The sequence below is a fragment of the Cygnus olor genome, chromosome 5, assembly GCF_009769625.2.
Source record: "Cygnus olor isolate bCygOlo1 chromosome 5, bCygOlo1.pri.v2, whole genome shotgun sequence".
NCBI lineage: Eukaryota > Metazoa > Chordata > Aves > Anseriformes > Anatidae > Cygnus > Cygnus olor.
In genome coordinates this window covers 64,164,392-64,191,870 of record NC_049173.1, presented here as the reverse complement: position 1 = coordinate 64,191,870, position 27,479 = coordinate 64,164,392, and the positions used below count along the sequence as shown (strand labels likewise).

General features: G+C 35.6%; 1 protein-coding gene across 1 annotated transcript in view; it reads left to right on the top strand.

Moving 5' to 3' along the window:
* Positions 1-27,479, top strand: part of SBF2 (SET binding factor 2) — a 257,710-nt gene that overhangs the window by 174,342 nt on the left and 55,889 nt on the right. Inside the window, 5 exon segments of the mRNA XM_040559185.1 lie at positions 12,269-12,290; positions 12,293-12,336; positions 24,693-24,720; positions 24,723-24,862; positions 26,798-27,060. Of these exon segments, the coding sequence (XP_040415119.1) occupies positions 12,269-12,290; positions 12,293-12,336; positions 24,693-24,720; positions 24,723-24,862; positions 26,798-27,060 (497 nt within the window).

The following is a 27,479-nucleotide window of genomic DNA, read 5'->3' as shown; positions in this document are numbered from 1 at the left end:
ACACCCAAGAATAAAATTAAGTCCTTCAGCAGCTTTTCACTACACGCTCCTATTTTTCAGCCGTTGCAATCTGGCTCATCCTTCTGAAAGCTCCAGCTGAATTTGTGGAAGGATTTTTAAGCAGCATGAATGTAATTCAGATTAATACTTGATTATTATTTCACTGTATCCCAAACTGTCTTGTCTGAACTTTTCCTTTACATTGCCATTTACTGTACTTCCATAGCAGGACTCCCCTTTCCCTGTATTATTTTTCCCTATCATATCAAGAAGATAGTAACAAAACAGTAAGGTGTTTGGAGTAAGCCCCTTAGGAGGGAAGATCAGGTAGTCTAGGAGAACATCTGTTAGTATAAAAACAAAAATGTATTAGTTCACAACTCAAAAGCTGACAAAGGCCTTTTCTGTGGCTAGTTTAGCTGAACACTTTTAGTAGCAAAGATTTAGAAATCTACAGAACAGAAAAATACTGTACCGAGATTTCTTATGGTTGTATCAGACAAACAATTTTGCTGGAAGGCAGAGCTACCCTGACATTACTACTGAACTTCTGCTTCTTTGGTCCACACAGCAAGCTCAAGGACTTATTTCCCTCTCTAGCACTGCTCACACTGCAGAACTTTATACAGGGAACAGGAATTTGTTTCAAGAACATCCAAGCATGTCTCTTCAACTACAAACCAGTATATTTTGGGAGCTTACTTTTTCACTTCTGTGACCAAGTGGAGGAGTTGCTTCAAAGTATTCTAATCTTCAGATTTCCTGGAGCCATTTGAAATTCCCCAGAAGAAGTACTAATATAAGAAGTTTTAAGACTGAAAGAAGTGGAGGATAGTTTTACAGTTGTCAGTTCAAAATTGTTTTACAGTTTCTGCCACTGTCTTTATTTCTCCCTTACAAGAAATGCTTCACACTTGTTTTGATCTGTATTCTTAGAAAAAACAAGCATTCATTAACATTAAAGGCACTAAGTTTTAATAACAGCTTCATAGAAACACAGTTCCCACACGTCATATGCACTTACCATACTTGTCATATTGAACCACAAGAAGTGTAAGATTTCAAATAAAGCCTGTATCCATAAGAAAGAAGCTGCTGCTCATGCAGTGGAAAGTACAATATGTACACTTAAAGTACTTCATAATAAGTTAAATGAAACTTCTATCTTTTTCTAAGTTTTATTTTCCATAGTTTAAATATTTCTATTAGAATGTATATATGTCATTGATGAATGTTATCTTGGAAGGAACACTTTACTAAATCAAGCAGCTCTTGAAAAGTCTGAATCTCTTGAGCTTTCAAGGCTTTTCAAAAGCATTCTTTCTTGCTCACACAGATTTGATGTGTTAATTGAGATGGACATTGCTTAACAACATGCTCCCTAACCCTTCCTAACATATGTCCTTCAGTTTCTCCAGTTTGCTTTAGGTATTCTTTTCTATGAGCCATTTAGCCTTTTAAAAGACCTTATCAACAACGGTTATATAGCCATAAATTTGTTGGTTTTTTAGTATTTTTTTTTTGTCCCATTCTACCACCTCTTCTCTCCTCCCCGAAAAGTGGGATATTTCCAATAATGGCTTTAGTAGTGTGATTTTGTCATGATAAGAAATAAGCCTATTCTGATATTCTTTAAGGTTGAGTTTTGAATTAAACAACTCCTACAGCAACTTGTATTAAAGTTGTTAAAATTGCAACTATTTTCTCAAACGCAATAGACAATTTAGATTCCAGTCTATTAAGGAACTGAGAGGTCTGGCTGCAGCATTGGCAACAAGGGATTCAGGTTCCATCAAATTCACCAGTGTAACTACTACAACGCATCATTTGTGCCTTAGCATGGAAAAGCTATTGCTGACTTCTGAACTCACAACCCTGTAAGAATTACCACAAAAAAAAAAAAAAAAGCCCTTTGTCATCTTTGAATTCTGCAGCCATTGCAGATCAACCCAGAAATATCTGCTTATATCTGCTTCCAGCAGCTGACACTTGTTTCGTGAACCACAAATAGAGCTGCACCAATGAGGCTGATCCAAGAAAACTTCTTCCAGAAGCAGCTGGTCATTGTCATTCTTCTTGTCCTTTGGTGCAGCTGTACACAGGCTAACTGATACCTCTGCCAAAACTGTAGCAAGCTTCTGAGTACTGTCGAAGTTGGTGTAGAAAAGCTGAAGCTGTCCGACAACAAGATGTCAAATACAAACACACCTTGAAAAGAAACTCCACTTTTGGCATTTTGTGGAAAATGTGTCTCCCAGAAGCAGTGTTATACTCACACAGACATGTACTTGGGTTCCCAGGGACACCTGCCAGAAGACTGTGGATGCAATTGGTGTGTGTGTATCTATATGTATGCATGTGCATCTCTGATAATTTTTTTCTGTTTGTTATGCATAATGTTTTCTCTTTATATATTTTCTTAGTTATTCTGGGCGTCTTTATTCTGTACTCTCTTGATGCCTTCCTTCTCTTGGTTGAGATCCTTAAACTGTCTAATTGTTTTGTTTGTTAGTTTTTGCTTATTGAGTATATCTCTTGGTAAGACCAATGTTTTTAATGTTTTTGACTTGGTACAAGATATTCTTCCCCCTCCTATTTCCCATCAGTCTTACATGTTGTTAAGAAACTTAATATCACTACTGTAAATCTGTTAACTTCTGCCAGTTGTTTTCCTTACGATGTTTGTTTCCTGATGTCAAGGTACTTCATAATATTTGCATTTCCTCTCGTTCTGAGCATCTGTTCAATTCAACTGCAATTTTACCTATTGCTTGGAGATTTCTATGCTCGAAAGACTCTGCTAATACTTGTAAACAGCAACAAAGCAAGGCAATTCATTTTGTACTTTTTCCTGAATTTTAGGGCAGAGTCTTTGTTTGACACAGCACGTGGTTCCCTGGTCAGCTTGTGCTTTCTGTTCTCAATTCTTGCTCTTCACTTGTCTGGAAATGCTTTCTATAAGTCTTGCTCCCTAAGGTCGCAGAATCACAGAATCATCTAGGTTGGAAGAGACCTCCAAGATCATCTACTCCAATCTCTGACCTAACGTTAATAAGTCCTCCACTAAACAGATCACTAAGCTCTAAATCTAAATGTCTTTTAAGACCTCCAGGGATGGTGACTCAACCACTTCCCTGGGCAGCCCATTCCAATGCCTAACAACCCTTTTGGTAAAGAAGTTCTTCCTAATATCCAACCTAAACCTCCCCTGGCACAACTTTAAGCCCATTCCCCCTCGTCCTGTCACCAGGCACGTGGGAGAATAGACCAACCCCCACCTCGCTACAGCCTCTTTTAAGGTACCTGTGGAGTGCGATAAGGTCGCCCCTGAGCCTCCTCTTCTCCAGCTGAACAACCCCAGCTCCCTCAGCCGCTCCTTGTAAGACTTGTTCTCCAGACCCCTCACCAGCTTCGTTGCCCTTCTCTGGACTCTCTCGAGCACCTCCATGTCCTTCTTGTAGGGAGGGGCCCAAAACTGAACACAGTACTTGATATTCCACATCCATAGCCTTTCCCTCATCCACCAAGCAAGTCACTTTGTCATAGAAGGAGATCAGGTTCGTCAAGCAGGACCTACCTTTCATAAACCCATGCTGACTGTGCCTGATCGCCTGCTTGCCGTGCAAGTGCTGCGTGATGAACACTCAAGATAATCTGCTCCATGAGCTTCCCTGGCACTGAGGGCAAACTAACAGGCGTATAGTTTCCTGGATCTACCTTCCAGCCCTTCTTCTAGATGGGCATCAACTTTCTAGCCGCCAGTCGACTGGGACCTCCCCTGATAGCCAGGACTACTGATAAATGATGGAAAGGGGCTTGGCCAGTTCTTCCACCAATTCTCTCAGCACCCTCGGGTGGATCCCATCCGGCCCCAATGACTTGCGTACATCTAAGTGCTGTAGCAGGTCACCAACCATTTCCTCATGGATTGTGAGGGCCACAATCTGCTCCCCATCCCCTTCCACCAGCTCAGGGTACTGGGTATCTAGAGAACAACTGGTCTTGCCGCTAAAGACTAAGGCAAAGAAGGCATTAAGCACCTCAGCCTTTTCCTCATCTCTTGTCACTAAGTTTCCCCCCGCATCCGGTAAAGGATGGAGATTCTTCTTAGTTCTCCTTTCCTGTAGATCACCTGAACCTGTTCCTTGCCTTCATGAAGGTCTTGTCCAAGTATTTTGTTTGTGTTTCCCCAGAAAATCACCCATAATTGACAAAGTACCTGTAAAAACTTAGTCTCATACAAGAAAACTTCAGGTTTTAAAGTTCTCTTTTCGAAGATGACGTCAGTGAGAGTTTTTAGCGTAATTAAAAAATCACTGTACCATCAAAAATAATCTGCTGCATACTTTTCCTTTGAGTATCTAAACTTTTACGTACCAGGGAAGGTTTTATCTTGATAGAAGATTTTTTTTACAGTGAGAACAGTCAATCACTGGAACAACCTTCCCAGGGATGGGTAGAGTCCCTACCACTGGAGATTTTTAAGATACAACTGGACAGGGTGCTAGGATAGATGACAGGGTTTTACCGTCATGTGGTATTTGATGGAAAAGTACTACTTCCAAGTTGCATTTCATCAACCACTGTTTGTTCAGTCTCTCCAAAGTGAATCAGACCCAGAGCCTTTTGGTAATTCAGTTGTTTGACCTGAGTGTTGACTGTTTGCATTTCAGAAAATAGCTATAAAATTCCACTTCCATCCAAACAATATTTTCTAAAGTGAAAAACTCATTTTTCAGTGAATTGCTTTTATATGCTTATACAATTCTGATACTAAAAAAAGTGTTAATTCATAGTAAGTTATAAAAATTGTATAGAGTGTGCACTAACGATGTGGTGCATTTGTATTGCAAGTATATGAAATTAGAAAATCCCTTGAAATTTAGAGAAGAAGGATAGAATTAAGGAAGGTGAACATGCTCTTACGTGTTGAAATTTTGTGACTTTGCTTATAAGAAGATGCTGCTGCATACCAAATGGATGCTTGAATGCATAGGAATGTGTACCAAGTGCTTGTGGACTGATTCGTTAAGAGGTAGTTGGACTATACGGCAATATTGCATCTATTTTAATAGCTCTTTCAATATTTTAAAACCTTTTTGTGTTACTTGCTAGCTCAATTAACTGGGCTGTCTGTAAAGTGTTTTACAAAGTATCCTGTATTTATGTTTTGCAATCACTGCATCAGTGCTTTGGTCTACAGGGGTGTTAGACATATACTGCAGTGGAAATACATTATGAATCAATCACCCCTTTCCAACTAAGTAGTTAATGGATATTGATCGCTGTTCAGTCATGAATTGCAATGCATTCTATCATTTGAGGGTTGTTTGTCAAATAGTTTTTACAAATTACTATGCAGGACCTTGTATCACAGCTGGTGTAGTTTAAGGTTTGGACAGAGTCACTGTGAATGAAAGCCCTGCTGTGAAATAAAAGTCAAAGGCATCTTGGCATCCCAACCATTTCCTTGGGAGAAGATTACAGCCTGAGTATGTTGAACTTTATTGCCATGGGCCTCATGACAGTATTCAGAAACATGAATGGCATTTCTGTTAAAGAAACTCAGATGTGCTTAGACGCAAGGGATGGCATTCTTGTGTTTATCAGTATCTTGAAAAAAAAAAAAAAAGTTACACTTCTTTACTCCTTTGGGGTACAGTAAAAATCCAGTGAAGAATGTGTAATTTATGCACATAAAAAATTGAGGTTCTTGATTTCCTAAACCTAATTTGTTATGGGAAGGAGGAAATGAATAATCTAAGTCCTAGACGGAAATGTATTTATTGAGAAAGAAAAAGGGGGTGGGGAGAGAGGAGCTCAACAGCTCTTCGAGTAAAATGTTGCTTGTATTGGTTTGTTGTGATCAGAAGTAAAATGAAGCTGCATGGAGAAAATGTGCTGCATTGTTAACTTCTTAACATGCAGAGTAAAGCAAAAGGAAACATTAAAAATGAATAAAAGTTATCTGCGTGTGTAATTGCATCTAAAATTGCATTAATTAAATTCTGTCCCTTCTGTGTTTCAAGGACAGATGAACCTATGAGAATTCAGGGCCAGGTAAAGCCAAATATGAAGCACTTTGTGAAATAAAGTACAGAATTGGTTCTCCTGTTCTTGCTGTACAGAATTGGTTCTCCTACTGCCCTGAATGGCAGATTTACAACACGTTGCATCGCATTGTAGACGTGAAAGGTTCCTTAACAAAGTGGTCCTTATGAAGGCTTGTTGTCAGGCAGGAAGACCGCAATGCCAAAACAAATCGCTGAGGATTCTTCCAGGTTGGGTGCCGTTCCTTTGTCATCTGCTTTGGCTCTCATACTAACATACAACAGTCTCACTGTCATGTAATGGTGATAGAGGATGAAAGAAGTATTAGGTCTGGCATAATTCAGAGCGCAGGTGAACTCTGTCCCATATGGACTTTGTATCAAATTACTGCTGTCAAACAGTGACTAGGTAGCAATCTGAGAAGTCGTTTTCAAAAGATTACAGCATGATTTTAGCGAATGGTAAGCCTGGAAACAAGAGATAGTAAGAGTTTTGTATTTTTGTTCCTATTTACTGAGTATCACTGTAATAGTGTTTTAAGTAGAACAAAAGTTAAAATCGTGGGCTATTGGGTAACAAACTTAAAACGTGCTAGGGACATTTATGAAGACAGACTTGATTTTCTAAGTTAATAATTTTGTAATGATATATATCCGTATCAAAACGAGAAGCTTTAAAGTAATGAGAATTGAATGCCCAATAAGCAGTAACGTAAGGCAGTATCTTCCATGTTTCATATTCCTTGTAGTTCTGTTGGTAGATCAGTCCCCCATGTTATCAGCTATATGGGTCTTCTAGGTATGCCTTCCCATCCTGTCTCTGAAGTCCCAGAAGAATTGTATCTAATTTAACAAAATCTTAGTTGTCTTAATAAAGTCGGATTTCACCTTAGTGACAAAAAGAAAAGAAATCTTTGATCTCATTATAAAGGAGAGCAGCAGTGAGCAGGGATGCTAGATTAGATTTACTAGGCAAAGTTGCATATGAAGGTAAAGAAGAAAGTAACTGTATGTTAATTTTCACTGAAAAAGTAATTTTGCTTGTTATTTCAGTAAGAAGATTTTATCTAAAATGTTGTCAGAAAAATCAGATTATAAAATTTCTTTGAAGTTCATTATTGACTGGTAGTAATAAGTAATGTAATCAGTTAGTGTCATATTTGCATTTATTTTAACAAAATGTCCTTTCGAGTATGGCTCCAGAGGATGGATTTATCTGTAGAGTTAAATCTTACAGTTTAAATACTGTATTATTACACTGTATTACTGTATTATTACTGTATTACTGTATATTACTGTATTATTACACTGGAAATTCCAAATTGGTCTCTCTTGTCTCCTTTTTATCAAGGCAGCATATAATTATATTAGATATAATCAGTATATTGTAAAATTAGTAGTTTATTTACTTAGATTTTTAACTCTACTGAGACTGAATATAAAGGACATTGGTCATACCATTGCTCAACACGGAATAGGTATTCTTTTTTAAATCCTATAGTGTATTATTTTAAGTGCTTCTTTCAAGTCAGAATGAGACTTGTAGTAATCTATATTTGAATGGAAATCTTGTCTTTTCTATTAAGGAGAGTAGGAGATTGTAGTAGATGATGTCTGTAATAGCTCTGTGGGTGTTCTGAGGTGGTAGAATATCTTTACTTCCCTTATTTGATAAATTTGGATGGATCCTATGGTTTGATAGACTACCATTTTTATAGTTTGATTGCATTAACGTATTTATATATGGATGCAAAAGGTTTATTCATTTTAACAAGTGAAATAAATGATTTATCTAAATCAACTCATTAAAATTAAATTCTAGTTTGAATTAAATTGGAGTTCGACATGATGATCCTTACTCCTTTTAACAAACAGACTTTTTTTTTTTTTCTAACTGGACTGCTGAATTCTCTTACTGCTTTAAATTAAAAGAATAGTCTTTGCCTTAGGTTTGATAGTCCAAGTATTTCCATACTATAGACTGCATAAACAATAAAAATGCTGAGATTCAGTAGAACTCTACCCACATAGTATAGCTGTAACAATAAAAATTAAATCCTGGCAACACTGAAATCATCTGGGAATTTGAAACGAGTATTATACCTGAAATTTGTAGCCAATGTACGTGGTTTATGGTTACCTTACACGTGTTGAGTTAGCAGTTCTTCTCTTAGTACTTTAAAAATACATGTAGCTCTAAAGTTTCTGGCATTTTTTCTTGATTCATTACGGCCTTAGTCACCACATAGTGACGATGGTCTCGGTCTTCATGAAAATTGACAGCATCCAATACTTCTCAGGTGGTGCAATGCAGTATTGAGGGTTACTTCAGCAGTATTTTTAATAGAGTGTGTGTACATCATACAGTACATTTCCCGTACTGTACCGGGAAAAAAAAAAAAAGGACCAAAAGTTGACATGTTTGCTTGTTAGTTTGAATGCGTTCATTGCATGTTCCATTTCATGCAATAGATTTGTAGGTAATTCCATTTACTTTATAGTGCTGCTGCTTGTAAAGCAAAGTTGGGTCCTAAATGTTCAGCATACTCAGATTCTACAGATTATTAAAAACATGATGTCTGAAAAGCTTACTGTTCACAGCAGAGCATGGCATAGTACAGCCACAACCTGTATTAGCTAGCGCTTAATGAGAAAAGACTATCAAGATGGAATTAAGAGGAAATTGCAGTTCAGTAGGAAACTCCAAATGTTACCAAATACTTAATATGTCTCTACCAGATTTTTATCATGTGACAGAGAAAGCAGAAATCCCTAAATCTCAGTTTTATTTACTGTGGCCTGTTCAAGAACCTAGGTAAGTTTGTGTTTAACTGTTGCTGTTTCACTCACTTCAGCTTGCTCTTGTAGCCAGTGGAACATCAACAGTTGTTGAATCCAGGCCTGCACTTTGAATAGCAGCTCAAGAAGAAACCTTCTCCTTGTGTGTCTTTCTTGGCTGTTCATTGCTAGGATCAGATTGTGGAGGGGCGTCTCAATTTGATGATGAAGTACCATGTTTTCCAAACAAAAGTTCAGGTCAGTACTTGTTCTGAAATCAAGAATGAGGAGAAGAGTTACCTCTCCTTTGCAGTATTGGAAGCCTGAGGCACCTACCAGACTCCAGAAGCCATTGGTGCCTTCCTGTGTGCCACCAGACCCAGGCATCCAACCCAAGCAACCCAACTCTGCAACTTGCTAGCTGTCATTTCTGCAATGTGATGATAGTATCTAACCGCGAAAGTTTTGGCTGCATACTTAATCTGAGTAGAACATAAAATAAATCACAAATATTATCAAAGTAAGTAATGTAAGGAAAATCATTTTGATTTTATTACTTATTTTTTATTCAGTTTAGCAATACTAAGTACATTAAAGGTACAGAAATTACTGTAACACTTCCAGTTTGCTACAGACTTCAGCAACTACCTATCAAAGAAATATGTGACCAGTATTGCCAGAATATATGTCAGGTTCTCACCTGACTTAGGTGTGGATTCAAAGCACTCTGCACATGGCATGACTGAAGTCCAAATTTCACTGTCGTTAGACATTGTTTTGAATAAATTAATTTGCTAAAAATATTTGATCCCTCCCCACCCATGTGTTTCAGCTTCATTTTGTGCAACATAAGAAAACAGCTCTGATTGTTTTACAGTATTTGATTTATATACTTCTGTAGCAGTAGAAAGAGATATTTTTCATGATTGGTAAAGGTATTATTGTGTATAAAGCAGCTGGATTTCTTTGTTTCGAGAGCCTAAATTCATTAAATACAATACGACATTTCCAGTGCCTTGGTTTGCCTGTAATTGAGAGGCCTGTGATTTCAGTGTAACAGCTCTGTTAACTGTGGCATTCTGTCATGCTGCTACAGGAAGATGAATACTTGGTTAATTTCACAGTTCTCAAAACAGCGGTATTATATTAATTCCAAACAGATCATTTTACACGTGCTGGAGAAGAAAATATATGTAGATAATACATTCATACTACAAGTCCCAGGGGGTACTGCTGACATAGAATATGTAGAGAATTTCATACTTGCAAGAAGGAATGGAAAAATTAATACACTATGTTGTTTATGTGGCTGTGATGTATATCTTTGAGACATATGTTAGCTCTTGGTATATTGGGTGCTCTCTAGGTGAAGATACATGCTCAGTTTTAATTAAGATATTTTTATGTATATTTGGGGTAAAAGCCAAAAGCTCTTATAAATAATTTGAGCTAAAGGATTAAGTAGATATCTTGAAATAATCAGGATGGATCAACTTGGTACCTGGTTATAAATAAGCACACACAGAAATAGATATGTATTTCTTGAAACTGTGGAGTATCTTAAGGGGTTGTAAAGTCTGATTTTAAATGAGAAGTTTTCTACTATTTGAAAAATATTAGCAGGTTTTCGTATCTTTATATAAAACTACAAATACACATCTAAAGTTCAAATGGGGGATTGGAAGTATGGATAACAATAGAAAATAATGATGATATTGAGAATGAAATGCAGCTCAGGCTATGTCCTTTAGTGTTACTGTTTTGACTTCGACATAAAATGATTCTGCATACAAATTTTGTGTATTCACATGTCAGAATACTTAGAAAGGCATCATTACAACATACATCAAGTTTTTTCAGTGTCTACTTTTCGTACTGTTTTTCTCTACAGATTGGAATGTGCTTAGAAAATCTGAGCAGCTGAACATCTTTTGTTTTCCATGGACAGTTAGTATACATGCCTTCGTGCAGAGTAAGACAAGTTATAGCCTTCAATAGCTCTATGCAAAAATAGAGCATTGTCTACCTACAACATATACGTACAAAATACACATGTAAGTAATTTTCTAACTGCCACAATGTTGACTGTGTATGTCCAGCGATATTTTGTTTAGCTGGGCTCTATTAATAGAAGGTGAAGTATTTATTATTGGAAAGGATGAAATGGACTTTTAAAGTATAAGAAGAAAATAGTCTTGTAACCAGCGTTTTAGTCTATGGTTTTAAACCTGCATTGCATAATCAGTCAGCAGCCATTTGAGAAGGAGCACTGAGGGTACTACGACTACCATCCTAACGATCATTGTTAACATGATTGTTCCAATAATGTGGATATTTTTGCTATCACAGTTGGTGGTGCCAAATTTTCTTAGTTGTGTTCTAGAGAACTCCAAGGAGGAAATACAATGAGAAGAAGGCATAAGTGAAAAAGTCTGGCAGAGGAACACTTGAGATATTTCAATTTGGAATTTGGTTTGAATGTTATGTATAGTTAATAGAAGTATGGTTTGGGCTGAAGGGTACCCATTGCAGGCATGAACATTAATAGTATTGAAGTGAGTTATTCAAATGGAAATGTTTAGCCATTCGTCATACAGGGGCACAATGCTGATAGATTTGTCAAGTTAGAGCTATGTGCATTGTTATGTTTTCCAGCATTAGAAAAAAGATGCGAATGAAAAAAATAATCGAGAAATAACAAAATGTATCTTTTTCAACTCTTGATGAATATTTTTTGTTCTGGTTTTGAAAGTCTTAAAATTCAAGCAGCTTTGTTTTTAAATATTAAGTTACATTCCAATTGTTTCCAATTTAAAAGACTTCCATAATAAAATTACTATTTTCATCAGCACAATTACTGGTTGATTTACTTGGCATGCCCTTTTCAGCCTAGAGAGACATGTATGACACACTTTGACAGTTGAATGAGGCATTCCAAGACTGACAAGAGATGGTTTTCATCTTCTTTTAAAGTTAATCTTGTGTCAAGCTGTAGTAGAGGTGATTATTTTCATATTAATAAAAGTCAGTTCTTTGGTATAAATTATTTGAAAGTACATTTTTTGGTCAGCACATCACTTCCAGTTTCCAGTCAAATTTGCCTATGGACCTAAATGGAAGCAAGCTACCTTTTTTTTTGTTTCCTGTTATATGTAAACTGTGTTGGTGAACTTGTGATTCAGATATAGGAATGAAAAAAGGCTAATAAAGGCTAATAAATTCTTTAAATTTGAACAATCATAGCAAAAAGCTATCTAGCCAAAATCAAGGGAAAATGTGCACATGTACACACATACAAATATATATAGTCTTAGGTTATTTCAAGTGATTAAAAGATATCTAGGAAGGATAGTTAGAGGGACTGCGTGAGGAAGAAATGAATTATATAATGCATAAAATTGGAAATGATTGCTAATTTCCTTCCTGTGTTTCTCTTGAAGGATTGTTCATCTTCAGAAGAATATGCATTGCTGCAGCATTGCTACCCCTGACAACTGCTTTCTATAGGGTAAGTTTTTCCTTATTCTTCATTTAAAACTACTCCTATTTTGTGTAATTTAGTTTACATATAGTTAAAAGGAGAAAGTGATGACAGAAGTGCATGATTGGTAGGAAAGCCTTGTTCTAAAGTTGACTGATGTCACTGAAAGTCTTTTGTGAGGAAGGTTGACTTGTTTTATTTCTGATTTTAGTTCCTCTAATAATTGCCAAAAAACGGTAAATTAAAAAAAAAATATATCATATTTTGCATGGAGTATCATGCGTGTTGAAATAAGCTTAAATAAGTTTTGATTTCACCATCAGGGAGAAAAGGCAGCATTGAACATAGAATCATTAATTTATTCTATAGACTTCTAGTTTTCAATAGGAGTACTGAGATTCATACCATCTCTCTCACAAAAAGTTCACTGACATCTTTTGTGTAATAAAATAGTCCCCTACTTATATTTAACTCTGAAATTTTTACTTAGTAAGTTGTGAGTCCCCGGATATAAGAAGCATGATGACTTTTTAATGTTCCAGACCTGAATTAAAAATAAAGTAACCTGACTGTTGCTTGCAAAAACCAGCTGTTAATGCATAATAGAAAAAGAATTTTGTTTTTTCCCAGATCTAATCCTCAGGTTCAGTGATGGTCCCCTTTGGTATGTCCCATTAGATACAATTGTTTGGCAAAAGTACTTATTTTGGTATAAAACTTAGTTATTCATACTAAACACATACTGATGTGTTTTCCAGCACATAAGATCAGTAGACAAACTCTGTAGTGATTTAGTTACAATTAACAGTTTATAGGTTCTGTTTGGAATTGGAGTCAAAGTGAAACTTTTTGAAGCTTTTTTCAGCTTCTCTAGAGGTTTTCAGTATTTTATTTTAGACTGGAATGAGTATGCTAAGTGCCTGACATGAACCTGTGTAGGAACAACAATCTGTATCAATATTCCTTAAAGTAAGAATAATGGGTGACATTTTTCCACCCCCTTCAAATCTCCCTTATAATATCTTGGAGGGATTCCTGCTGTAAAGTTACTCTAACAATGAATGTTCCTCTTCCCTGTTCTGGGGAGAAGTTGTGGCCAATCCATGCTGCATTTCTTTTTTTCCCTTGAGCTTCCTGCTTTCTACATATCGATTAACAGTTTATAAGTTTTCTATTCACTGGGTTTTTCTTTACAGAAATCTTAGATAGAATAGTAATGTTTTGCTGCTTAAAAGTCATATTGCTATTCTGTCCTTGGTAAGTCCAGAGGAATGTACAAACTGAAATTACAATCATTTGGGGAATAAGTTGTTTTATTAAAATTCATAGTGGCAAACTGGTATGTTTGCACTGTCAAACCATGTTATGGCATTTTCTGCTGAATTACTTTTCAATTTTACTGAATTCCCATATACAGTGTCTGTTTATTACACACATCAAACTATGTTTTGTTTTCTGTAGGCAGCGTACAGATATTTCAATACTGTTGCTTCAGTATGTAGAACTATCTTGCCTCTGCAGTGTGATTGTCACTATGCTTTAGAAAATGTTGAAGTAGTGCTTAGAAGTATGTACTTGTTTTTACTGATGTTTTTGTTATCAAAACACCATGTTTAATGCCAGAAGTGTATTAAATATTATTTCACCTGGCTACATTGAAACTACACAGTGTTCTTGGAAGCCAGGAAAAGACAGGAAGTGAGAATCTAATACAGGTTTTTCATTTTTGTGTTCAGTCGGTATTACTACAGAAGTGATATTCCAAATAAAGTTACCAGTAAGAAAGACAGTAAGAAATCTAAGGACATTGTGGAATTGTATCAGTCAAATATTATTTACCATTTGTATTTGCTGTAGTATTTTGATGGGAAATTAGGGGATTTCATTACAATACATGTAATTCATGTTACTTAATGAAGTAATGAAAAGAAGTTACACAACAACACAGTTCCTTTATTAGAGACCTATTGTGCATATGAAATATTAAATTTCAGGATGTGCATTCATTTTAGTTAACCTAACAGAAAGGAGAGCAGTAATGAAACAATTACCTTTTCATCCTAAATAGCTTTACCATACATGGGTGCACAAAGACAACAAGTGTTTGAGGTCTATAAATAAAAAGAAAGATGTATTTTCATGCAAGTCCGGCAGATGAAACCAAGAAACTAAGTAGTAAGGAAACATATTCTTAGGGGTAATGTCTTTAAGGTCTGGAACAGTCTCATGAAGTAGCCAAAGCTGTAGCATTGAGGTATTTTAAAAATTCTTGGGGAAAACAGTATAAAATACATTTTAAGAAACAAGCTTGTGTCATCTGACAGGTCTTGTGCATCTCCTGTTGTCTTTGCTTGCATAATGATTACTCTAGGGTATCTCTACATGTATCTAATTAAAAGAACGCGAAATATCATGGAGTGTACAGCATGGTATCAGCTCTTGGGATGTCTGTTGAAATTTAAGAATTCCAACTCTTGAAGTCTGGTGAGTGACCTGTTGTGAAACTTGATCGGGCAGGATTTAATCACAGAAGTACGCTAACTCATAGCTGGCAGGATTAAACTCATAGACAAGAAGTCAGTACTGGCTACATATTTGTGGCCTGGAGAATAACTTGAATTGTTCTAGAAAAAATGGTTCACAACGTTATTTTAAAATTTTAGATATAGACTTGAACTGTTAGCAAATTGTGACTCACCAGTGACAGTGGACTTCTAGATGTGTACTTTTAATGTCACAAAAGCAAACACATCTTTGCTTTTGGTTAGGAAAAGGTGTTAGTTTACCATTAGTAATGCTGTTGGAATTTGTTTTAAAATTGAAACAATATAATAAAATGTCTTATACGTGAAGATAAAAGAATTTTTCCATGGTTGTTTTTTTTTGTTGTTTGTTTGGTGTTTTTTTTTTTTTTTTTTTTTTTTTTTTTTTTTTTTTTTTTGTACAGATGGCCCATGCTTATTTGGTATGCAGTCATTTCTTTCTGTGTATAAAGTAGAAATGTACTATTCTGTATTGCTGCAGTAGAGTTCTTCTACACATGGGAATTAAGGGCAAGGTTGAAAAAGATATTTTGAATGTTGGTTTTATTTTATTACTTTGGGAAGGAAGACAGCTTCACAATTGTATAAATTGGCCTTGTCAAATTCACAAAATTTGGATATACCGTTTCAAATATGTCTCTTGTAAGATGGGAAGCTGTAGTGTAGACTACACTGTATTGAAGGTTTAGTGTGCAGCAAAAGTGATGATCATTTGTAGACACCAGTTTCACACTGTCCGCTGGACAACAGGCAGAGGAAGCAAAATCTCTTTTTCTCCCTGCTATTTCAAGCCACAGGCTGAGCCTGCTTCTTCATCTTCCCTCCCTTTTCAGCTAGGGTGATGTTCTCCAGTCTGATTGTGATTTGTTTGTTGCATCCTTCAACCACTGCAGAACCTGAGTGTGCAGAATATAACACAATAAAAATCTCCTGACTTTCAGGGAGTTTTTTCAACATTTTATAATTAAAATTTCCTACTTGGACTGTGTGTAATCATATGTACTCAAATACAAGAAACCCACTTGTGAATTATTGTTATTGGGCATTCAGAAGTGACAATTCTGACCACCTGTGTTTGATTAAAGGAAATGCCATAGTACACTTCTCTGAAACGGAAGTTTGTTAGTAAAAATGTTGAGTGGACTACAATATTTTATAGGTGTCTTCAAATTGCAGTAGCCAGAGCAGTTCGTAATCACAAGTGTTGGATTTAGATTTCTGAGTCAGTAGTTGTTAATGTTTTGATGTACAAAATTCGGATAGTGTTTATCTAGTTTTAGTAAAAAAACATAGCAACAACAACAAAAATCTAATGCAGCAAGCTGTCTTGTTGATTGGGTGAATTACATAAAAGTTGTCACTTGTCCTTTACTGTAACACAGTGAGATGCATTGGAGACTGGTTCATAATTTTTACGTGACTAAATGATATGCTTCTTGGAAAGAATAGGGACTAGGATTCATTTTTTTTGTGCTTGTAAACGAACAAATTTTGAATAAAATTTCATTTGGATACTGATGCTAATTTTATTTTAGAATGTGCAGTGAAACATTGGAGAAATACACATGCTAGGGCTCAGTGAAATCCTCAGGTTAAGGTATTGATTGGATGTTCTTGCGCACTTTTATTGCCCATTTATTGTTTGTACTCCATACGCCTAAGCCTTCCTCTACTGAAAAAGAAATAGAATTACATAAAATAGGAGGTCTGCTTTATTCAGTCTTTTAAAAAGGTCTACCATAATTCGGTGAATCATTTACATAAACCTTTTCAATATGTTACAAAGTATTTATTCAGGTCATCTTAGGAGTTATGGTAGCATCATTTTTGAGAAGTTAGTGTTTATTGGAAGTGTTGTTTGGTTTTAATCTTCAAGGTAGTACAAAATCACAGATTAACAAAAAATTAATTGAAATTAGTGAGAAAATGTGAAGTTGGAATTTTTGATGCTAAAAATGATATATAGTCCAAATTTTTTCCGTGGCAGCAAATATATGCTGTTCAGCATAGCATAATAACAAAAGGAAATTAATTTGAGTTTATACTTTCCTGGTTGAAATGAACTACAAAGTTGCAGTAACAGCTGTGACAGACATATAATGGATGAAAATCTTCCCACCTTGAAATGCCGAAGTAAATGACCTCTTCACTCCAGAGCTTCTTAGGTGTCAGAGGATTGCCACTTACAGGGATAAGGGCATTCTCTAAAGATTGAAGAGGGAGTACTAGAGAAATTCAGAGTAGTTTATCATATTTTAAATATTACCATCAGACCTTTTTCCAAGAGACACCCAATTCCAGGATGATTACATGTACAGAAGCTCATCATGTGAATGCTCTCTCTCATGTAGCATCAGGTACAAAGTGACATGATGAAAGGCTGATTAAAGAATCAGCTCAATTTTATGTCTTTATCAGGCAAATCTTACAGTTAGTATCGGATGAAATCAGTGGAATATTGGCCCAAATGTACAGTGAAAAGCAGTGGAAAATTTGGCACTAGGTTATCTTCTGTTACCTTTCACCAAATAATGCATTATTTTATCTTGGAATTTGTATTAATGCCATGAAATTGTACAGAGGTAGCTGATGATGGCTGATTTTGGAAAGCAAATTAGTGGTGTTGTGGGTTTGTTTGTTTGATTGATTGATTTTGTTTTTGCTTTTACACTTAATGTGAGTTTTCATTCTTAATTTGCATTTCTACTTAACTGTAATTGGCCCAGGTAATTCTCATAAACAGCAGTACTTGTTGGTTAGCCTTCTATAAAGCTAAAAGGACTTGCTGTAATGTGTTAGCTTTCTATACTGATTGATTTTCATTTTTAGATCTAATTACTGTTTTTCCTTCTGGTCATTTCTGTCTTACTCTGATGTGCTTGGGATGAAACCACTTTAACATTCTGCACTCTTGAATTGTTGGCTTTAATTTAGAAAACTCCCATCCTGAAAGACTTCCTTTATTATCCTGGCAAGAAGCTTTGTCTGCTTCCATTAATTTTCTTCTTATATCTCTATATTCTGCCAGTTTTGATGCTATCTTAGTCTGTGTAAATGTTTTCGTGACTGAAACTGTATTAAGTAACGTTCTTTTAGTAGTAGTTCTTACTCTTATTTATCCGTTCTCAGAATTTCTCATGTCAATTACCTAAAAGAAAAAATACATTGTTACATGCTTAAAAACTGCGAGAGCATACCTGTAGCATATATTGGATGTTAAGGGATAAACTGAACCACAAAGAAGAAAGTATTTGTAGGCAGACTTCAGGTGCTGACTTTTTACATAAACTCTTCTAGAATAAATAGTAGCATAACTAAGGACATCACACAGCAGAGAATAAATCCTTTTCTGCGGTACTTCTGATGGAGTTATAAGTATCAAAAGAATTACGTATTTGCTTTCATTGTTGGATTTTGCTATTATTTTACTATCAGAGCCACAATGCTTCTTCATATCAGCAGAGATTGTAATGTTTCAACTCCATGTAACAGTCTGGCTAATAAAGAGGGAGAGTAGTAATGTGAGGTGAAAATGTAAAATGGCACGATATACAATAATCGTTTTGCAGGACTGGAAGTGGATTTTTGGATTTTAATCCTTACAGGCAATTCATGTTTTGTAAGGAAAAAGTATGTGTTTAACCTTTACGTTGAGGTCAGTTCCTAGACTTCTGGAGTGTAACAAAACCACCATGTGGTATTTTATGATATAAACTAGATTTTAAAATATGAACTTAATATACCAATTGCTTTTCCATATATCATCATATGTAATAGTTCTTCATTCAGAGATATTAGTCGTTTTGCATGTATACAAGCTGACAGGCAAAAAATAGATTAAGGATGATTTACAATGTTATCACATCTTTGTCTTAGTAGTATTTGTGTTACTGGAAAATACAGGAGCCCTAATTACAGACCAGAGCTGCTGGTCTTGCTTTGGTACCAAAGAACACAAAGATGATGATCCCTCTCCTGAAGTGTTTACAATATGAGTTTGAAATAAGTACTAATGCTTGAAGCCAGGCAGTTTGAGGCACAGCAAGGAAGCTGTAAAGCAGTATTAGTCGTCATAATTGTTGTTGCTTCTGTCCAGCAGTAGGTTAAGTACGGCTGAAGGTTTTACAGAGGTGACACAGAAACATTATTTCACTGAATGTTGAGAAAGGATAATGTAGTTACTTGATAGGTGCACATGAATTTGAGTGTGGTCATAGAAGAAAGTATTAAGGTGATGGTCAAAGTTCTGTCAGTATTTCCAAACACTCTCCCATTGAGGGCTTTTATTACATTCATTAGGAGTTACTTTCAAATAAAGATTATAGTTCAGTACATTATTTTTGTAAGAAGCAATCATACTTCTTTTAGTTAAAATAGGAATCTGGGGATTCTTCTTAGCTATGGTCAAGTGGTTTTGCAGTATCACAAATGCCAAAACATCATCTTTGACCTTTAATTTTAATTTGTGTACTTTGTTTTTGAAAGGATACGTAATACATGTCTGCAGAACAGATTTTATGCCTTTGCAGGTAGAGCAAATCTCACTTTCAAAGCTATTTTTAGGTGGAAAAAAATCCAGAAGAATTTCTTCACGGAAAAGAAGAGTATAATGTGACTTTAGCACATTTGTGGGAGGGACTAACTACAGGATTTTTTTAATGTTTGTCTTAGCAAGGAATTTTGGAAGCGAATAACAAAAATGTCACCTTTTTTTATCTTTTTTTTTTGCGCCTTTTGAAAGTCCATCATTCTAGATGATTTTAATTTACCTAGTGTGATCTGTGTATAATAGAACTTTGTAAATCTTTTTATCTCTTCAGAGAATGAAGTAGTATTTCACTGTGTATTATTTAATGTTACATGTAATTTTGTGTTAACATATGTCTGTCGTCATACATCTTTGTAGAAATCTTTGAGATACTCTGTATAGCTTCAAGTAATGCATACATGATCTTCATGAATCTGGCATTAAAGACAATATGTGTTTAGATGTTAAGTCACCTTAGCCAGAAAATCTATACAATAAGTAAAATTCTATTCAGAGTTACATCCCAAATTTGCAAAATTCTAGAATTCTATTGCCCTCTGCTGGTTTTGTGTACCCATTTGTGATTTGTTAGCACTGAATTGAAAGTCAATTGGCCTTTCTTTTATTTTTCTTGGTGAAATAACAGTAGATTAGCAGTGTAAGTTGCTATTTACAATTTAAAGTATTTTAGAATGTAAATTAATCTTGTGACCAGTCCTGTCAGGGGACTTTCTGAAGGTGGGTGGGAGAAGGTGGCAAACAGTTTTCTCTCATGTTGCAAAGGTTTTGGGGTGAGAGAAGATGCTTGATCTAGTATTGTGTGTCCTTTTTTTTCCAAAGCAGTAAAAAGCAAAACTAAAAAAAAATAAATAATGGAAGCATAATAATTATTACTTTATGCTTGTGTGACCTTTGCCCACATTTGTGTCTACAATACATATGGGTATAATTTTGTATTTTAGACCAAGCGGGAAAGCCATTTATTGAATAGATTAAAATTTTTTTTTTTCTTACACTATCCATGCAGCACGCAGTCAGGCTTGAAAACATATTCATATACACGTACACTAGTTTCAGTATTTGTATGTGTGTGGTGAATATTGATATAAGCATGATGTAATGCAAGTTGTATGAAGTTAGTACATAGATAAGCCTTACCTCTGCGGGTCAGTCTCTGTAGTGTGATCCTCTGGGCTTCTTAGAAGTCCTTTGAATTTATCAGGTGTCTGTGTGGGCACAACAGACACGTGAATACAGGACTGGGTCATGGAATATGGCCACATGCAGAGTTTGGTTTATGTCACTTTGAAGAGGGGCAGCATGTTGCCTGCAGTAAGTGGAACCTATTCTTGATATGTGATGGTTGGTAATCGAATGTCTGCATAAACTGCCCCAAGACGGGGAGTAACCCTTTAGAGTATCTGTCTTGCTATGTCCTGGCTGATCTATAAACTTACATTTGCAGACTACCAGGGAGAACATTGCCCAGCACAGAGGGAGTGCTTTGATCCCCTTTGGTATGCAGAGAAGTTTGGGGGGTAATTTCACTAATGTTGCAGTAGCTTTCTCTCAGAAGTCGAGCAGATAAACCATAGCACAGTGATTCCTTGAGGAGTTGAGGACGAAGCTTTTATTTGCTTTTATTCAGCAGCAACCTCCGTCTCCCCTCTCTTCCTTCATCTTGTCACCAAAAATATCCAAACCCGTAACCCAGAATACAAGTTGGAGACAGAAATTACGTTTACTTCTGAAGGTCAGTGTTTCTGGCAATTTGGTGGTGTTGAGTTTACTCCTTTAAGAGGCATGCAGTAAAACCCTAGGTAATACCGGTTGAGAAAAGAGTAGTTTTAGTTGCATTCATATTCTGCTTTTTACTTTTTGTTTTTTTCATTCTTTTTTTCAACTTTGTAATCAAGAACTCGATCCTTTGCTTTGCTAGAACAAACTTGCTTTCTTCTTTAAGCTTGTGTGGTGTCGCAGATAATGACTGATGAGCGATCAGTGCCAAGCATGCTTTTCTTTACCAGAAACAAGCAATATAAATAACATAATGTAATAGAGAAGCTGCTGGGGCACCTCACAGTGTGCCTGGGAGTCCTGGGAGTTGGTACACATTTTTCACTGAGCTGTAAGTATCATTTTCAGAACCAGAAGTATCCAGTGTCAGGAAAAAGAGAAAAAATTGAGGCAGGTATTGTCCTGTGCCACTCAGTAAGGTGGAAACGATGCAAATTTCATTCCTGATTTCAGGGAAATTACATACAGTCACACATAGCAAGTCCCAAATCTAGCTTGTGTTTTCCAGACTGTAGAATGTAATCATGTTTTTGATATGGGTGATGTCTCTTTCATATGTAATGTGGGCTGGAGGGAATTTTTTTTTTTGTTGTTGTTTTAAGTGCTCTTAGTCTATTGCACGATCTCGGTGTAACTTTGCAGAAGATCATCATTTTCTGGAACTTATTACAGCTTACACCTCAGTGTCATTTAGGCTATCATACAGACAGCTTTAGATGAAGGACTTTATCTGTTCAAAAGTATTTTTATGATTTTCTACTGGTGTGTGTTTTAAGCTGTCAGCCCTTAAATCCTCCCTTATAAGTAGGAAATTCTTTTGCTGACTCCTACATTCATCCTGTCTGGCAGAAATTAATTATCAGGACAGAGAAAAAGAGCATAAATATCATTATACTTTAGCTGTCTTATGGAAAGATAGGTGAGATTCCATGTTATATATGTAGTATTGCTTGAGGGAAAAACACTGAACTACTGTTTTACTTAATCAGAGAAATCCTGTGCAAATTCCTTTTGCATTGCAACAGTAAACATTGGGGCCATTCAATGTATTAGATTAGTTTCCATTCTAGGCTAAGCCACTCTCAGGACGGAGAATATAGACACTTGAAGCTTCATGGAATGCTTGTATTTGTACTGTAGAGAACTTCTACTCCAAGGATTTTGACTGCATAGGAGCAACCATGAGCTTCTTGAGGTTTCTATTCTATTCTATTTTTCTATATCTATTTCTATTTTTCTATATCTAATTCTATTTTTCACAAATTAACTGAAACAAGGTGAGAATCCTAAGTGGTTTTGCCCCCCCCAAAAAGGCAGAGCTGAGCTTGGAACTGCAAGTCCTGACTTTGATTCAGTGCTCTAGCCACTATTGGATTTTGCCATTTGTTTTAGCACCTGTAGGTGATAGGAAGGATAATATTATGATAGTTTAGCATTTTGATGGATTTTCCTCATCCTTTTGTAAACGGGCTATTTTTATGTTGCCTAGGAGTTAACTGGTCAGTACAGATTTATGTCAATATATTTGAACATAAATCTATCCTTTAAAATTGTGATTTGTACATGGCTATTAATAATGTAAATTATGAGCACAGGAAGAGCATCTAAAAGCCCCTCAGCCTTTTCTATCACATCATCCCCATGTGAAAATCATTTGCTTCATTTTTATTTCTGGAACACTGTTATATGGACCTAGGATTATGAGTTTAAACTTTATTTTATTTCTTTCTTTTCTTTTTTCTTCAAAAGCCATCTGGACAGGGAGCTGGGCAACCTGCTCTGTGTGGCCCAGCTTGAGGCAGGGAGGTTGGACACATGACCTCCAGAGGTCCCTTCCACCTCAGCCATTCTGTGATCAGGAAGAGATTATGTGAGCTGTTCTGGTCTGTGATTTAACAGCTAGATCAGAGATGGGAGCTCTTACTGTGCAGTAATCAAATGATCAGTTATCAATTCATCTGAGCTACCATAAACTTCATCACAACTGAAACCTGGGAGCCTAAACTAACCAGTTGTCTTATGTTTCGATCCATAATGAATAAACAAAGTCTCCTTTAACGTAATTTGCATCTTCCATATATTCGGATTTTAAAAGGTTACTAAGAAATTTTGATGAAATTTGTGCATGATTAAATAAAATTTATATTTATCACTTTTTGATGGTTAATTGCAAGAAGATATTTCAATTGGCTAAATTTTAGTAGTGTGTTACAATATTTCCTCAATCATACCCATTTCAAAGGAACTTGTCTTCAATAGGGAATGAATAAGTGGCACATGATCAGGACTTTCAGTTCATGTTGTACTTGGAAGAGCATAGTGTGGAAAAACACAGTTCAAAGAATTGCAAAACCAGAAATCTGTAAACCAGACTTTAAAATTTTCAGTACAATTTTCTAGTGTTCCACTTGAGTTCTTACTAAGGAATTATTATATGTACTGGCTGTTGTGTATGATTGTAGAATTGTAAATATGCAATCAAGTAGTATTTTTGCTCTAGAGTAAAATGTTTTAGAACATAATCATTAAGGTAAAATTCTGCTTCTAGATATAGTGTGTATTTCAGGTATAGGTAGTAGTCTGACAATGAAAAATATTAAATGAGGCATCTGGTAACGCATTCGGTTTTACTGTAGAAATAAGTAGATATTTAGATTGTGTGCTTCTTTGCTACATGCAGTATAAAACACGATTGTTTCTGTGGACTTTTCAGAAAGTGAGAACATCTGGTAGAAGATTTGATGCTTCATATTTGGAGTTCTTGAAATAAATTTATTTTCACTGTATGTGGTTATCAAGAATATTAAGCATCTTGCTGAAGGACTAGTGCCACTTAAATAAATAGACCTACTTGAAAAAAACAGTGCTTTGGTAATGAGTGTTGATACTGTTTGTTTGAGACTTAGCATAGGGATCCAGACCCTTGTGACCTCCAGGAACATATGCGTTCAGTGAGTACCTCTTTCAGGAGCTGGATGTGGGTAATACAATGCAGTTAGATGGCAGTGAAGAGAACAATTTATCTCATCTTGTGCCTGCTGCAACAAATGCAGCCTATTGGAAGGACTCAGTTGCCGTGTACAGTTATTTTAAATTTCATACCGTAGTTCTGACTTCTAAATGAAATGAGAATTTTCTTCTGTTTGGAATACTTAATTCTGTGATGTAGGATATTAAAAATATTACATTTTGTTGGCAAGGAAAATATTTTGTATTAGAGCATTGTTCTGTACTGTCATCACAGAATTCTCCCTCTGGAGTCTCATTTTTCTATAGTGAATCAAGAAAGCCATGCCTTGCACTGGCACTAGACTTGTATACAACATTAATTTCTTTAAGGGCACAAAACCAGAGATAATTTCTCTTTCCTATATTACATTACAAAAGAGGCATGTATTGCATATTTAATTGTGTACAACTGCTTTGATAAAATTTTCAATATTCAAGTCACAGCCTTTGAACAAAAATGAAATAACCGGAGAATTTTGCCTGTTTTGTACTTTTTTTGCTTTCAGAAATTAGCACCTGGAGTTAGTCAGTTTGCTCTACCTGTGTACAAGACCATCCTATCTGGACTAACCAGCAGTTTTGGGAAACAACCTTCTATGGCAATGTGCAAAATCAAGTTCGTTCCCTCTACCTTACAGCCAAAGAAGACAACCATGCAGTACAATTGAGACAAAAGGTAGGAGAATGTATTAAATATCAGGGTAGTATTTTTTACTCACATTTTAATTATCTTCTAAGTTATGGTTTCTCAAATTTTCTGTGTTTTTCTCTCATTTTTCCTCTGTTAAATATACTGATACATATCTATGTTCATATGAAGATGTGCTACTAGTTAGTGTCCAAGTTAAACCTATGAAAAAATACCTGAAAATCTCAGTCAGGAAGAATTTTGCAATTGAAGAAATGTCCTTAACATTTACCTATATACTTTTCTGAAAATAAATACTGTGCTTTAGAATATCATCTTTAATGTAAAAATGTTGTTTGCACTTAATTTTCTGAAGAAAAATATCTTTAGGAGGTCAGCTTAGAGAAGTACAGAAAGAGCATTTTCACAGTTCATTCACTTAAAGCTTTTTTTAGGGCACTTACACACTTAACAGTGGTGGAAAAAATAATCACACTGATACTCAGTTACTGATCTTTGGCAGTATTCATTAACAATAAAAATAACAAAAAATTTGGACTTATCTGCAAAACATTATAATTTGATGTTGCCCTTATGATTTTTATGTAAAACCACTTTTTGTGTCATTTTTCTACCCTTTAAGGTGTATTTTTTCCTGAAAATAGTAACTTATCATATAATAATGTGACAACTAGCAAGAGTTCTGTTACATCAACAGCTTAAGATAGCAGCAGTTCCAGTGTCCCTGTAATAGACTGTTACCAAGCCCTAGGCTGGTTCCAGTGTCCCTGTAATAGACTGTTACCAAGCCCTAGGCTGGGTTTCTGTTGAATGGTATTGCTTGCGTTATTAAAATTGGACAGATCTTCCAGAACACAAACCTTTTCAATAAGAGGGAAAGTATGCCTCTAATGCAAAAATGTAAGTATAATGGGAAGTCTTGCAGCATACTAAAATTAGAATTTTTAAGGAGCACATACACATAGTAAAAAGCTATTTATAATCTCTCTTCTTTTATGAAACTAGAGCTATCAAATAGGCGACTGAAAAATATGTGCTTCCCAAAGACATACAGCACTGTAAAGAGAAGAAGTAAAATAAAGAGAGAGATTACAGAATGTAGTTAGAATGAAGAATTGAAAAGGCATGTCAGACATACCAGGAGTAAAGAGAAAGGACTCTGTGGTTGTGTACTGGGAGCCCCTTTCAATCTGACACTGTGTAAGGAAAAATCAAAGAATCGTACAACTTAGAAGAAGGCATCTACTTAAAGTGTCACATGTGTTTGTATGCTAAATAGCTGAGCTTTACTTAGTATGAAGAAAACGTTTTACAGGATACTTAGTCCTCTAATAATTAACATCAGGTGTTAGGTCAGTCATATCAGCTTCCAGATTCCTTTATTCTGATTTCCTCAGGCTATAATATAATTTGGCTGCATGTCATCTCCTAATTTTGATCCAAGCAAATGCTTAGAATTGGACTCCAACATGCAAGACTTGAATGTTTTCAGCTGGTCTGGAAACTATTTATATAAAAGCTTGCCTCACCTGGACATCCTAGGAATTTAGAAGATATCATCTGCATCAAGCAATCAGCTGCATGTGTTTCTCAATCTGATTTATGCTTGATCTATGTGAGCTGAGCGGATAGGCTAAGGAAAGCAGCTATATTAAAATCAGTAAACCACTCTGAAGTAACATAAAAGATTATGCAGCATAAAAAAGATCTAGAAAGAAATGATGTTAAATTAGACCTGTCTACAGTAGGCAATGCTACTTGTGTATTTCAGTAAACTACTTCAATCCTGAGTTGCTGTAATCATACTCTCCTTAAACCCTACTAACCATAGCTATCTGCTTTTTATTTTTTAAATAACTATATAATTCAAACAATCAAATAATTTTAATAAACATTTTAATAACTTTTTTTACTAAAGTTGTTTTTAGAGTTATAGTTTATTTGTATTTATATGTCTTTTAGGAGAAAAGTTCTGTAGGTCTGGACCACGATAAGACAGCAATGGACCTGGCTGCTGAACAGTTGCGATTATGGCCAACGCTTAATAAACAAACTCAGCAGGAACTAGTCCAGAATGAGGAAAGTACAGTTTTCAGCCAGGCAATTCATTTTGCTAACCTCATGGTCTACCTGCTAGTACCGCTGGATACAAGTAAGAACAAGTTATTGAGAGCATCAGCTACTGGTGACTGGGAGAGTGGAAGTAATAGTATTGTCACAAACAGGTGGGTACACAAGTTCAGTGGTAATCAGTCATGTTGGGACACTACTTTCAAAAACTTGCTAGTTTTCAGAACTTCATCTAAACATCAGTTTTTTCAGTATCTTCTCTTATTTTCAAGATCGTTAATTAAGGAGAGTGGAAATCTAACGTGGTTCCTCTTAAATGATGGAATATCACATCGACAAATTTGCTGCCACTTAAAGGAACATGAAAATTGTATTGCTTCAGTAAGATTTTTTTAATGTAGTAATGCAAACATTGAAGACAAACACTAGAGTATAATGAGAAAGAAAACAGCAGCCCAAAAATTACTGTTTACTCTGTTAGTTTTCCTATAATTTGAGTTTATGTTCATGAAGGGGTTTGTTTGTTTTTTCCAAGAAAGTATATATATATATAAATATCCTTAAAATTACAATT